We start from the raw sequence: 15,520 nt of genomic DNA on the forward strand, positions 1-15,520 counted from the left end.
CAATGAAAGCTGAATTAATTCTATAGTTTAAAAGTGTGATGGCAGCATTTTTTTAGACAATAAATATTTGTTTTAAGCTGCCAAGTTTGGGGGCAAACTCTCACAGTAATAAAAAGCATGAGGAAAACAGGTTATAGCTATAATATGTTAATCATGAGCTCAGACCTAGAACCTACCAGCCAGAACTCCAAGGAGGTGAAGGCAGTAATTTTATGGAGAGAACACCACTGAATAAAAGGTGTTTTTTCTATTAACTATTTTTTCTCTTCCCTTTGTGGAGTCTTTTAATTTGCAAATCCTTCCTCCTTCCTTATTATCCTTATTTCTGATCCTAGTCTCACTTACTTACTTCTTTCCTTGATGGAAACTGTTTACTCTTACTGTACTTAAAAAATAATTTTGATATTACAAAACCATAAGAAAATATCCCTTCCTGGAAGAAAGTGCCCAACTAGTGAAACAACAGTGGCAACACAGGCAAGATTTGATTACTCATGAGTTCTGTGCCTGTCAGTCTCCTCTACTAGCTCAAAACCAAATGCATACCTCAAACAGGAAACTGAAATTTAATGGGCAGTTCAAATGGTAACACACACATTTAAACAGAAAGAGATGGAGAATTTGTTTCTGGTTCACAGAGGGGGCCAAAGTCATAGAGATTAGGTGCTAAGGAAAGATCACAGACAGATGCAAGTCTAAGTCCACAGGGAAAAATCAGTCCAGTCTCTCACTTTTACAAATAAAGAATCGGAGACCCAGTGAGTTCTTGCCTTAGTTCTTGCCTTAGAAAATCCTATCTCATCTATTTTCCTCCAAGAGTCAGCCCCTGCAAAACCTCCCCTGTGAAACTCTCCTTCCCCTCAGCAACTTAGTCAAAGCTCCACAGTACCAACCATCATCCTGACTCTGGCTGATCTCCTTAGGTTTCTTTTTTCCCTGACTGGAAGCTCCTAGAGGGCAGAAATTGTGAGCCATGTTTTCCTAGGGCTTGACATTAAAAAAAAAAAAAAAATAGTGACTATATACATTCACATGAAGCTGGCTGGTGGTAAAGCCAGGACTGGAACATTTCAACCACAGTGGTACAATCCATGGGGGCAGATCATTACAACAACATGGGCTTTAGAGGAGTAGGATCCTGGATTTTATTAGTTCAATATTCTGAGAAAAGTGACATATTTAGGCTAATCCATAAATATCTATCCTGCAAGCCTATCAAGAACTCAGTTAGACCCATGATGCAATCCATAGAGAACAGTGCTCAGCACAAAGTGAGCAATGCGTTCTACTTCAATTCTACAACCCAAACTTTCCCACATTTTAACATTTCTGAATTAACGATGTGTCCCACATCCACTAGGTACACTTAAAGGGCATATTATTTCTTTTTTCTAAAAAGTGGTCATTCAATCTATGAAGTATCTAACTATGAGTGATGCCTTTAAATGGAGGAAATTCAACAGTTTCTTTTCCCTTCTCCTGCCATCAACAGCATTGGCCTAGCTCAATGTTTTTCACACTTTTGGTCACGACCTATAGGTGGATTGTAAAATCAGTTTTGGGTCATGAAAACCATTTTAAAAATGGTATAGTGAATATGAATTGCACATAATAAAAGCAAGCATTTTTTCATGAAACGTGTGGGTGTATGCGTGTAACTGTATGTATGCATATATACACATGTATAGAAAATGTATTTCTGGTCAAAGGTTTTTTGAGAAACACTGGCCTAGTTGAAATATATAAATTTGGGGCAGGTAAGCATGGCCCTGGTAGGCAAATACAGTGATGGCTTCGCCATTTTAGATCAAGAACTTGAACAAGCTAAGTGGGTAAAGGAGGAAGCGTCAACTTAAGGGGGAAGAGGAAGCAAGAGGCATTAAGTGAAGAGGAAAAGGAATAGAATGAAGTTGGGGGTGGAGCCAGTAAGTTTGAGTATATGCAGTGCACCCATGCATGTATGCTCATGGAACCAAATGCAAATGTTGTCCCTTCCCCACCTAGTTCAAGCTCCTTCTAATGACTTAGAACAGGCTAGGAAAGAGATACTGTGTAATTCTCTAAACATCAAAGGGGAATATTCTTATTATTTTTGATTCTACTATCATTATATTATGCAATTAGTCTCTGACTTTAAAAATATGAAAAGTAGGGGGCTCCTCTGGTGGCGCAGTGGTTGAGAGTCCGCCTGCCGATGCAGGAGACACGGGTTCGTGCCCCGGGAGGATTCCACATGCTGCGGAGCGGCTGGGCCCCGTGAGCCATGGCGGCTGAGCCTGCGTGTCCGGAGCCTGTGCTCCGCAACGGGAGAGGCCACAACAGTGAGAGGCCCGCGTACCGCAAAAAAAAAAAAAAAAAAGAAAGAAAAGTATATATTACATTAGCTAACAATATAGTCAAATCAAGGCAATAAACCTCCACTATAAACCTTCAGATGTGCCTATTCACCCTATGCTAAGCTCTGGGACAACAAAGAGAACTAAAACCACAGTTCCTGCTGTTGAGAGGCATTCAGTCTTCCAGGGCATCAGACAGGCAAACCAACAATTATAAAGCAGTGTAGTAAGTGTTATAATTAAGGGAGATACTGGCAGCTATGCACACACTAAGAAAGGTTCCTAACTCAGCCCTAGCAAGGCTATTTCGAAGAAGATTTGAGGACATGAGATGAGAACAGAGTTCCAGGCAAAAAGAACTGCATGTCGCAGGCCCAGACATCAAGCACTGTTAGTAATTTAAACTGTCTACAATGCATGTGGTATAGCTGTGGAGGATTAAACAGGAAATGAGGCTAGACAGGTAGGCAGGAGGTCAGTGAAGGAACACCTCCCCCAAAGTATCCCCAAATTCCTTTTAACCTTGAGTAAAACCAAACTGTCACCCCTAAATAATGGCAGAGCCATAGCAGAATTCAAACACTGAAGAATTTTACACATGGAAAATGGTGTGTGAGTTAATATGAAATTGCAAAACAAGAAATTATTTCATTATTATAACCATTTTACACTGAATTAAAAATGAAGTTATAACAATCATCTGGGAGTTTCTGCCCTCTAATTCAAGGAGTTCTGTTCTCCTACACATCTGCATGTATGTGCTTGTTTGTGTGTGCTTATCTATATACACATACACAAACATATATGGACAACACTAAAGGGTACCTTCTTTGTAATGGAACAAGGAATACATTTGATAAGTTGTTTCATGAAAAATAAGAGAAAGGCTTATAATTTAAAGTTCTGTGTTTTGTTAAACAATGCAAAGATTAAAATTATCATTAGAAGTCTGCATTTTGAGAGGATATGTTTTGGATTCTTACCATATGCTAAGATAAAAGGATTCCAGCAAGTTTTTGCCAACAGTTGACCAACTGTGGGGAATCTTTCAATAATTGCACTTGAATCCTATAAAAGAAAATTATGTTTTGGTCAGTAAAAGGACACTACGCAACTCAGAAAAGCCTGAACTGCCATTATAGGTTAAGGGAGCTTGAATGTTTCTTGTTTAGCATATATTTTAGAAAAGTAAGGGGAGAAAAAGGTTAGAGAAGATCTTTAGGTAAGTAATTCTAATAAAGTTTAACAAGCAATCACCATACTTCATCCTTAAACCAGGCCACCCAAACTAAGAAGTACAACAAGTTTAGGTAAAATCAATATTATTGCAGCATTAACTTTCTTTTACTCATATTTAAGTCAAGAAAGGCCACTTTATCTAAAAAATAACAAAGACTGCATAATAGTGAAAAAAAATTATAGGTGACTAATATCTATATAACACCATACGTTCATCCTGGGTTTTTTTTCTAACATAATAAGAGAAGTTCCTGAGTCAGCTCCAGTAGCACTATCTCAAAGAAGGTTTAGCAGCACAAGAACTCTGGAACTTGTAAAATGAAATAAAAGCAGCCAAAGCATATAGATGCATATCTCTGTTTATTACTATTTTGATTACTATATGCTAAATGACATCATATTTGTCTGCAACGACCTAAAACCTGAAACAAAAAGCAATCAACCAAATAGAAAACAGCTTAAGATTTAAAAATACACTTGCTATTGTACACTTGGCCCTTTCCCACTTCTTTACCTTTCAAGAAAGTTAAAAAATAAGACCAAACTGGGCTAACATGCATGTAAGCTGAAATGATAAGCATTTCCTACTGCTGAAGCAATAAATTCCTCACATTTGTCTGAGCATCAAGGTCAGTCCTGGACTTTCTGGAATCACTTTAAGGTCAAGTTACTAAAGTCTCATTGCCAAAAAACAATTTTAAAAGTTCGCATTAGTTGTTCATACAGACAGTATCTTTTCTTCTTCTTTCTAAAGACATGTGAACTCACATCATCACTATTAATTGTTCTTCAAATTTCCTACTTACTTCTTTGATTAAGGAAAGAAAAGTATAACACAAGAACACCTACATTAAATGACAATTTTGCTTTTCATTTTGAAATTAGAAAATAAGTATAAATAAATAATATTTTGGTATTATGAAAATACATTAATTCACAAAAATACCTATTGCAATGAAAGTATGAAATCTTATGTCAAAATGAAAAAATACAAAATTTTGAACACAATAACGTATACAACAATAGTGAAGACACTCATAATCTTAATATTCACAAGAAAAGTCCACTTAAAATATTTATAAAGAAGAGATCTTAACATTTATCATCTCTTAGTAGAGCCCACTTTAGAATAGGGTTGAGAAAAGAGTAAGCATTTCAGCAAACCCTTCAATATTTAAGAGATACAAAGGCCTTTAAAAGAAACCCAATTATTTCCTGACAACAAGTGTCGAAGTCTTGTTTATTTAAAAACAACTTGATTGGTCGGGAAGTCTCATGTGACAATATAACTAATCAAGAAAGAAAAGACTGAAGTCATAATGAATCAGACACTAGGAAACCACATCCTGTCTGCAATATTTACAGGTAATTTGTCTGTCTAATCTTTCATTAGGTCAATACCACAAGTCCCTGGACTGCATTCAGGCTTAATAAAATCTGGTAAAGAGTTCCTGATGTCACAAAATAACCTTATTATTTTGGTCCACTACTCACCATCTCTTTCAAGGCTTCATACAACTGCCTCAGGAACTCCTGGAACTGAGGCAGGTGAAGACAGGTGTCTTGTTGGGTTTCCAAAGTGGATGCCTGATCCCATACAGAAAGCTTGCGCATCCAAAACTGAAAATCAGAAGGAAGGCCTACTGAATCTTGAGCCATCTCAGAAAAAGGGAAAAGGTGATGTACCTTCACAGTGGTTTATCACACGCTGAAGGAAACAGTGAACACACATCAAATCTATAAGAAAGGGGGAAAGAAATGAAACATTTAAAAAAGGATCTTTTATCAATGCCCTCATACCACTGATGAGTGAAAGGAGGATTACAAGGGACCAAAATAGCATGCTTTCTGTGAAGTCATCTTTGAGTTATTTTAAAATGTGTCACCCAGCTGTATCTCCAATTTTTACCATCTGAACTTTTTATCATGAGTAATATCATTACACTAAAAGTCATTATACCTCCACAGGCACATGCTAATTATGTACAAAAAGCACAGCTGATAATACTTTATATCTTCTTTTTAAGACTGAGCTATTTTTAAATGTTCTGAATATGAAGTTCATTTGAGTATTTTAATGTAATGGGAAATCAAAAACATCCAGGGGAGTTTCATAATAGTCTGTGCCTAAGAAATGTTTTTGAAGTTCTTATGTTTTATATGCACTTCTGGCTTCTCATTTAGGTGTAAAAAAATCTCTATGCATTAGTGTCTAATGAATTTTCTTCCTAGTTTCTCAATTCTGAGAAAAAAGTAAAATAATTCATTCCACATGCACCAATTTGAACAATCTGCTTAATTTAATTAATGACTGCTGTATATGCTTGGTCTCCATTCAGAAGAAGAAATCATATTTTGGTAAAATAAGATAAACTCCAATTGTTGAGGAGGTATGCCAGTCCTAAGTGACAGAAAATAAAAACTCATAAACCTGACTTACGACATCTGAAGTACATGTTAAAAAGAATAGTGGAGTTACATGCAGAGTGAGTGAGTACCTCAGGCAGAGGTAGGTAAATAAACTCCAGGTGCCTCACCACCATCCCAGCTCCTTGCCATCCACACCCATGGGAAGCATACTGGGCAAAGAAGGGAAGGCTGCTTCTCAACAGGTGCAGGCTTTTACAGACTCATAGTTTCCTGGGGCAGGGATGATACTCAGCTATCTAATTTCAAAAGATTACTCTGCAAGTAGTAAGTGAGTTTAAATCTTCAAAAGCGATTAATTAACAGATAAGGTGCTCCCAATTAAATGCCAATAACATCAACAATGGAGGTTTTCATTACTAAACAGGAAAATAAGAAAAAAAATAGGAAGACTGTACAAGTTTGCTGCAGTGCAAAAAAAATCTAGACCAGGAAGATGAATGTTTTAAAATAGTACTAAAAATTTAGTTTTGAAAAGTCCCATAAAATTTTTTAAAAGTTTAATTATAGAGGGAAATATGCATACTGTCAAATGGCACATACATAGCCAAAAGTCTAGATGTCTGGTTCCTCTTTCTCTATCTTCTTTGTCCAAGCCACCACCAATACCTGTGAATTCTACCTCTAAAATAAACATATGTGATTTCATTTGACCTCATTCACTTCTTTCCATTTCCACTACTGCCATCCCATCCCATTCCTGTCCATTTCTTCCCTAGAGTCTTCTATCTGGTCCCACCTATTCATCTCCAGTTCATTTTCTACACTGTCAACAAAAACAACTTTCCCAAATGTAAATCAGACCTAGTACACTCCTGCTCAAAACCCCCTTCAATACGTTCCTTAGGAGGAAATCTCAACCCCCTGCAGAAAAGATACCGGCTCCTTACCAGAGTCTCCAAGGCCTTGTAAAACATAGCTCCAGCACACCATCCTATGTCCTATGTTGCCTCTCCCCAGCTGACCAGAGTCCACTCCAGGCCTTTCATCTGTTTACCAACACACCAAACCCTCCTTCCAGGCCTTTCTGCTGATGCCTCCACAGCTCTGAGCACACCGGTTAACTACCCTGGGCATTTATTTGTTCACTCAGTTATTATTGCCTCTACTGGTACATGCATTCTCTGTCTTCCCTGAATTTAGCCCAGGCCTGGGAAATAATAAATGTTGAATGAGGAAATATTTTTCAAAGTATAGTTCTAAGCTAAATGTTATAACAAAATGCTTTTCCAGGTAGAGCAATTTAATTTTTAAAAGGTAACTCCCCCCAAAAAGAAATTTTAAAGGTATTTTTATGTTATCTATGTAAAACTTAATTATTAATATCCCATTTTATAAATATAGTAATAGCTTACATATTCATATAATTACTATGCTCTTGGCAATATATTAAAACCTTATGCATACTAGCTAATTTGATCCTCACAACAACCCTATGAAATGGGTATGTACTACTACCCTCATTTTACAGAAGCACAGAGAGATTATGCAATTGCCCAAAGAAAGATTATGTAAAAGCCAAAGGAAGTAACTGTTAGTAAGTAGCAAAGCTATGGTTGTGGAATTTGAATTCAAAGACTTAAGCTCTAAAGTCCGTGCCCTTAAACAAAGAAATAAACTGAAGAAACAAACTGATGAATTTCTAACATGTTTCATATGGCTCTATATGTAAGTCAGTTTAGATATTTGGGAACATCAAATTGAAGAACTTTTTGATAGAAGAGACAAGAAACTATTTTATTTTAACAAAATTACAAACAACCTTCAGTTTAGCAATGGAAATGCATCTGATTGTTTTAAATGGAAAAAGCTTTAGGGATCATGCAGTACAGTGGTCCTGGACGCTCTATTTCACAGCCTATCTGGGGAGTGGGGTCAGTGGGAGTAGGGAGATGATAGTGGTTGTGAAACAGGTGGCACCCTGGTTGTGATGGTAGCAGTGGAGGTGCTGCTGGCATTTAGTGTCCAAGAGCCAAGGATGCTGAACACACTGCAATGCACTGGGACAGCAGCTCAAAAAGGAAAATGGTCTTCCCCCAAAGGCCAACGATGTCCCTACTGAGAAATGCTGACCTAATCTGCACACTCTGGAATGGGCATCTGTTGGTTTTGCCTGTTTACCATTCCTCCTCCATTTTTAGTTATAACACCTTACTTTTCCTTTAGGAAAGTATCTCCCCTATATTCCCCAAGTCTTGGCAGGTCCATTAATCAAGGTACCTATGCCATCAGTCAAGGGGTGAGATGATGATTCAAAGTAGGCAAACTAGACTCTCTACTGGGAATCCGAATCTTGAGCAGACTGCCATAAAGGTGGAACTAAGTCATTCAAAGATTCTCTTAGTCTAGATCCCTATGCCATCTCCTTAACAAGGTATGACTTTTCAGCTTTCTCTTTAATTCTGTCAGCTACCCAGGGGCCATCTAATAATTTTTTTTTTTTTTTGCTTAAATTAACCACTATTGGTTTCTGTGATTTTCAATAAAAGAACACAAACTGATATAGTCTGATGTTATACAGTATCGGATACAAACTGATACCAGATGGTGGGCTGCAGACAACAGACCTTTGGAGAAAGGAGGGGAATTTAGAAGTGCTACTGGGCCAAGTCAGGTAAAATGACAGTGAAACTTCTGTTCCTATTAGGGAACTGGAAACCAGAAGTCCATGGAAGAAGGTAATACAGATCAATGAGGCATCACCCTCACACAGGGGTCCTGAATCATTACACTCTTCTAGTAGGAATGGCCAAGTGAAACCACTTGACTATCAAAAAAAAAAAAAAAAAGTCACACATCTGATGACTTGCAGAGAACCTCACTCCTCAGCTGAGGGGCCAATGGGTCTTAGTCAGTGATATTAGGCTGTCATAAACGTAATCAAATGGTGACTCCAACTCAAGGTGTACTTTTAGATATGAATCCTAACTGGGGCAAATTAATACCACCCTTTGCACCTAGAATACAGTTAGGAAGCTGGTAAATGCATTTCTCCATGGGGATAAACTGAGGACATGAGAAAGCAGTTGACTTTCACCTGAATCAAAGATATCAATTCTGGATATAGCACATTACACTGGTCTACCATATTGAAGATATCAGGCTGATCAAAGTAGGAAGATACGGGTGCCTTGTTTGTATTCCATATGGTGGGATATAAATCCCATGAACATACAGGGCCTGCCACTTCAGGAAGTTTCTTGTAATCCAATGGTCTGTGGTCCGGTCAGGATATGCCCTTTAAAATGAAGATACACAAGAATCTAGTACCAGTGGTGGCCTCCATTGTGGAGACCTAAGTAGATGGATGATAAGTGCAGGAAAGGAAATGTCCTTTCCTGTACTTTTACTGTACACCTTTTTGCAACTTTTCAATTTAATGCCATGTGTACTAGTTACTGACTCAAAATTAATAATAATAAACAAACAAAAAAGAAAGTGAATGATAAGTGCTATACCTTACACCTGCTAAGAAGCAAAATGCTTGGCTGATACCTCTGGGATTCTGAAGGTAACATATACTACAGGGGTTTTAGACCATTTATCTGCTTCTACCCACTTGCCTGGCAAGGAGGAAATACGGGTAGGCCCAGAGGAATAATCACTATACAGCTTATCTGTCCATACTGAAGTGTTCTGCCACTCAGCTACGACCCAGCAGATCCTACACTCTTTAAAGCCTGTGTGGAAGATCTGGATTCTGGAAAAACCTTATGGCAGGACTCAGTGACTGGACTGATCTTCCAAGCCACAAAGCTGGGTGTACCCAGCAGCACTCTATCATCATGTGCAAATTATGCCTGCTTGGTCAAAATGCATGAGTGAGGTTTTTGGATGCTATCTGTATATGTCTTGCTTGCTATGTCACATAATTTTTAAAAATTCCCTTCTCTTTCATTTTCCCCTCTCCTCCTACTGCATATATAAAGTATATTATTAGTAGATAAATTTGCTAAAATCTATAATTTACAGATAATAACAAAGATGGGAAAAGGAACTGACATTATCCAGAACCTCTGGACTTCAAGCTAGATGCATTAACCAGGCATTACTTTGAATTACCTCCCTTTTTGGAAGGAAGAGAAAGCTAAATTATGTTAGTGGAAAGTGTTTTAAAAATTCTTTGTATGGAAAGCAATAGGTTTGAATGTCTTGAGTAGCCAAGAAGAGACAGTGGGCATATCTGTTGTTTTTGCCCGCCTAACACCCTTTTCCTGTTCTTTTAATATACAGTCAGCGCTCCCTATCCACAGGTTCTGCATCTGTGGATGGAAATTTTTTTTAATTTCAAAAGGTTCCAAAAAATTTGCCATGCACCCGCTACTATTTACAAAGCATTTACCTTGTATTTACAACTATTTACACAGCATTTACATTGTATTAGGTATTCTAAGTAATCTAGAAATGATGTAAACTATATGGGAGAATGTGGGTAGGTTATATGCAAATACTATGCCACTTTATATAAGGGAATTGAGTATCTATGGATTTTGGTATCTGCAGGGTCCTGGAATAACCCCCCTGCAGATATCAAGGGACAACTGTATACACACCCCACTTATGCTCTGAAGAACTGCCCTTCCTTTCCGTATAGTTTTAATGAAACTGGTTTGCCTCCTCAGAAGTGGAAGAGTTACACAAGTCTAACAGATAAAACTAACAGCTAAGGAATACACTATACAAAATAAAATGAGTTTATGTCCTTTTTATCTGACATAAACTGTAGACTTTCACCCATTAAGGAGTACTTTCTGATGATCTCACTTAAAACACAAATTGTGTGGCACAAGTGAAATTCTGTTTATGATGTTTTCTTTCTTTCTTTCTTTCTTTCTTTTTTTTTTGGTACTGTTCAGTAAGTATTTTTTAGTATTCAAAAAAAGAAGTAAACAGCCAAATGAATCCTATGTACCCCTTAAACAGTTCAAACAATTATCAAGATTTTCCATTTTTAAAGCAAATCACAGATACCATATCACTTTACTCAAAGTATCTTGATTTGTGTCTCTCTTTTTTTTTTTTTTGTGGTATGCGGGCCTCTCACTGTTGTGCCCTCTCCCGTTGTGGAGCACAGTCTCCGGACATGCAGGCACAGTGGCCATGGCTCACAGGCCCAGCCGCTCCGCGGCATGTGGGATCTTCCCGGACTGGGGCACAAACCCGTGTCCCCTGCATCGGCAGGCGGACTCTCAACCACTGCGCCACCAGGGAAGCCCTGTGTCTCTTTTTCATAAAGACTTAGAAGAAACTTAACTACAATATCTCTTTCATAGCCAATAAAGCCAACAATGCTATCATCTAATACCTCTTCTATGTTCAAATTTCTTAAAAACTTCCCTTTATATTTGGATCGTTTATATTCGGATCCAAACAAGATCCACACATTGAATGTAGTCAATATTGATATTTCTCCTTTAATCTGTAACAAAATGATGTAAAAACAAGCCTTCTCTAATCTGTAACAAGTACCCCTCTTTTATTTGTTTTTAACCTCTTCATATCATTTATCCCCGGGAAAACCCAACACATTTGACCTATAGAATCTTTCACACTTGTGCATTTAGCATTTCTCGTGGTGGTCTTTAACATGTTTTGCTCTCTCTTCTATATTGCTTGCAAACGGATAGCTAGACCTAGAGGTTTCATTAGATTCAGGGTTAGTTCTTTTGCAAGAATACTTCATTTGTGGTGTTGTGTTCTTTGAATCAAATCAGAAGTCACATATAATATCTGGTTGTCTCATGTATCATAATGTTGAAACTGATCAGTGGTTTCAGGTATTGTCAAACAAATCCATCCATTATAAAGTTCACCACCACCTTTTCTCTAATGGTTTTAGGATCTTCTGATGATCATTTTAGGTCCATTAGAGGCTGAAAAATAGTGATTTTTCTAATTTTATCCATTCTCCTGCTTTTATGATGTTTCCTGATGTATAGAAGTTTTACATTTTTAGGTAGTCAGGTTAACAATCTTACCTTTGGAACTCCAATGTATGTCTCTCCAATCCTGTGAAACTGCCAAAAGTTCTGCTAACTTCTCTCACTTTTAGTAGTACAGGCCCTCTTCTAGGTTCTTGGTCTCTCCCAGCTTCTCAAGAAATGACAAATGCCCTGAGGTTGAAAAGCTGCTGTAAAATGTCTGCTCAGAACTTTGCACCTCCCTTCATCCCAAGATCTTAACCCTTTGAGTCATGAGTACCTTCATAGTTCTCCAGTATCTTCCAAATACGTTTTATCTGGCTTTTCTAGCCACTCTAAAATAGCTGGAGGTAAAGTCTATAATAAGTTCTCTTGATTAACCAGGATAGGTGAGGTAAAAAAAAGTATGATACAGACTATATTTAATGCAAACATACTTTCTTTAAAATTGCACCCAGGGCTTCCCTGGTGGCGCAGTGGTTGAGACTCCGCCTGCCGATGCAGGGGACGTGGGTTCGTGCCCCAGTCGGGGAGGATCCCACATGCCGCGGAGCAGCTGGGCCCATGAGCCATGGCCGCTGGGTCTGCTTATCCGGAGCCTGTGCTCCGCAACGGGAGAGGCCACAACAGTGAGAGGCCCGCGTACCGCAAAAAAAAAAAAAAAAAAAAAAAAAATTGCACCCAATTTCAGTTCTATTTCAGACTATATAGTTGAGACCAACCTTCCTGCTGAAAGTTATTCTATAAAGCTACATGAAATATAAAAACGTAATTCAAAAATCACCAAAGAAACAGCAGGATAGTGTGGAATTTTCAGAGAAAGATCTTGGCACATAAGGTGGCACAGGCCTAGGGAGGCTTTTCTGATCCTGAAGAGGTAGTTTAAAGACAAAGCAGCAATTTTGACAGCCTTGCTAGAGAGTAAAAGTAGGAGGCCAGGCCTGTCAAAGTGAGGTCCGCGTAAACCACCCCACATTGAGGACTGCACCCACAGAGGTCCACCCTGAGAGTATGGGTGACCCAGAAGTAAACCAGCCTGCATACAGACTACAGCCTAACTATGAAACTGAAACTGAATTAAGGTGGCCCCAGGTTGCTAGTGCTGCTAGGCACCTGCAAGATGCAAACAAAATTCCTCTCTGGAGAAAAATAACATCATCATACCTTTCTAGTTATTTCTGAAAATAATTTTTCAAATCCAACAAAATTAAATAATTAAAGACAGGCACACAGGAAGAAAAGAACACATGAACAAGAACCCAAAAACAATGGACAAGAACAACAACAACAAAAAACCCCAAAACAGAGAGGTAATCAAGATAGTTCAAAAACTAGACAAATTCCTGGTGGCACAGTAGTTGAGAGTCCGTCTGCCGATGCAGGGGACACAGGTTCGTGCCCCGGTCCAGTAAGATCCCACATGCCGCGGAGCGGCTGGGCCCGTGAGCCATGGCCGCTGAGCCTGCGCGTCCAGAGCCTGTGCTCCGCAAAGGGAGAGGCCACAACAGTGAGAGGCCTGTGTACCGCAAAAAAAAAAAAAAATAGACAAAAACTATAAAGTAACTAAGAGGGTCCCTTGTGAAGATGAAAGCCAAAATTTCATCAAGGAACTGAAAACTATAAAAAAAATGACCCTATAGATGAAAAACAAACAAACAAAAAAAGCAGGAATTCTAGAACTAAAAAAAAACTGAAATTAAGAATTCAACAGATGGGTTTAACAGCTACTTAAACACAGCTGAAAAGGGATTTGATAAACTTGGAAGATATATTAGAAGAAACTATCCAGAATTCAACATGGAAAGTAAAAACAATGGAAAAATACAGAAGAATGGATAAGATACACAGAAATACAGTGTGAAAAAGCTAGAAAACCTATCTTCAATGCAATGAAAGGAAGAAAGGACCAACCTAGAATACTACACCAAGCTAAAATACTCTTCAGGAATAAAGGTAAAATAAAGTTCTTTTGACACACTGAAAGAATCTGTCACCAGTAAACCTGCTCTAAAGGACGCTCTTCAGGCAGATGGAAAATGATTCCAGATGGAAGTCTAGAGATGTCAGAAGAAATAATAAAAAATGATAAATACATGTGAAATTTTAAATTAACACTTATGATATAAAATAAGAATAGTATTATTGGCGTTTTATTCATATATATACTGAAATTAAAATATAAAAAACAATAGTACAATAGTACTTAATAGTATTTATTTTATAATCTTACAAAAATTTTTAAAGCAATGTGTTAACACTGTAATGAATATAAAATGGATCCTAACTGCATGTCTTAGAAAATGTGAATTTCATAGAATTATTTAAGAATGAATCCCTAATAGCCCACCTTTTAAAGTATGTTAGCTGAATGTTATGATTGTGTAATATCATTTTAGGGCATTACAAAAAAAAAAAAAAAAAAACAATAGTACATATGCCAGGAGAATGACAGACTTAAAGAGTTCTAAAGTCCTTGCATTTTCCAGGAAAAGGAGGATAAAAATGTTAACATTCGACTTTAATAATTCAAAAAAGCATACCATAATTTCTAGGCTATCCACTAATGGAAGAATAAAAGACAGTATAGAATCTCCAAATTATCAGAGGAGAAAAATTCATAGTAAAAAACACTTAACCCCCAAAAGGGCAAGACTGGAGAGAAAAGGAATATAGAATAGACAAAATAAATAAAAACCACACAATAAGATGGTAGATTTAAACTCAAATATATCAGTAATTATATAATATGCAAATAGATTAAATTCCACAAGTAAAAACCAAAGATTATCAGTTTTGAATTTTTTAAAAAGCTAAATGTTGTTACAAAAGACACATCTAAAACACAACGATATAGGGATACCAGAGAGGCTAAAAGAAGAATAAGGAAAAAAATGCCATGTTAACCTAACCAAAAGAATCAAATAGAGAGGGTGGGAGGGAGGCGCAAGCAGGAGGGGATATGGGGATATATGTATACATATAACTGATTCACTTTGTTATACAGCAGAAACTAACACAACATTGAAAAGCAATTATATTCCAATAAAGATGTTAAAAAAAGAAAATCAAATAGTTTCAATTTAAATACACTTTAGGGCAAAAAGCATTATTAGAGGTAAAGAGAATCACTTCATAATGATAAAATGTTTAATTTACCAGGAATACGTGACAATTTAAGTTTACATGTACACAATAACATGGGAATGTAGAACAACATATAAAGCTTAAAATATAACACAGAAATTAACATAACTACAATGAAAAATAATAAATTCCAATCATAGCAGGAAATTTTCACACACTTCTCTCGGTAAATCATAGGATAATCAGACAAAAATCCATGAATTACAAGTTTTCCCTCAAAGCACACTCTAAGCTTATGTGTTTATGTACACTAGTAGAATGCTCGTAGCAGTATTATTCATAATAGACCTAAATTGAAAACAACCTATATGCCAATCAAGAGTAGAATAAATAAAATATTCATACAAGGGAATACTATGGAGCAATAAAAATGTAGAAACTGATAGACTTCCGGGAAGATGGCAGAAGAGTAAGACGCGGAGATCACCTTCCTCCCCACAGATACACCAGAAA

The 15,520-nt window shown here is 37.3% G+C and overlaps 1 protein-coding gene across 5 annotated transcripts in view; it reads right to left on the reverse strand.

The window, feature by feature from the left end:
- The window catches only part of FANCC (FA complementation group C), a 272,627-nt gene that overhangs the window by 171,817 nt on the left and 85,290 nt on the right, over window positions 1–15,520 (reverse strand). For 2 of the 5 annotated variants that reach the window (XM_067744811.1, XM_067744812.1), the window contains 3 exons: window positions 11,981–12,115; window positions 5,070–5,312; window positions 3,320–3,404 (listed from right to left, as the gene is read on the reverse strand). In XM_067744811.1, the coding sequence (XP_067600912.1) occupies window positions 3,320–3,404; window positions 5,070–5,234 (250 nt within the window). In that variant the 5' untranslated portion in view covers window positions 5,235–5,312; window positions 11,981–12,115. The remainder of the gene's footprint in view (window positions 1–3,319; window positions 3,405–5,069; window positions 5,313–11,980; window positions 12,116–15,520) is intronic. The other 3 variants (XM_067744814.1, XM_067744815.1, XM_067744813.1) reach the window with 3 other exon arrangements.

The sequence above is a fragment of the Pseudorca crassidens genome, chromosome 7, assembly GCF_039906515.1.
Source record: "Pseudorca crassidens isolate mPseCra1 chromosome 7, mPseCra1.hap1, whole genome shotgun sequence".
Classification (NCBI taxonomy): Eukaryota; Metazoa; Chordata; class Mammalia; order Artiodactyla; family Delphinidae; genus Pseudorca; species Pseudorca crassidens.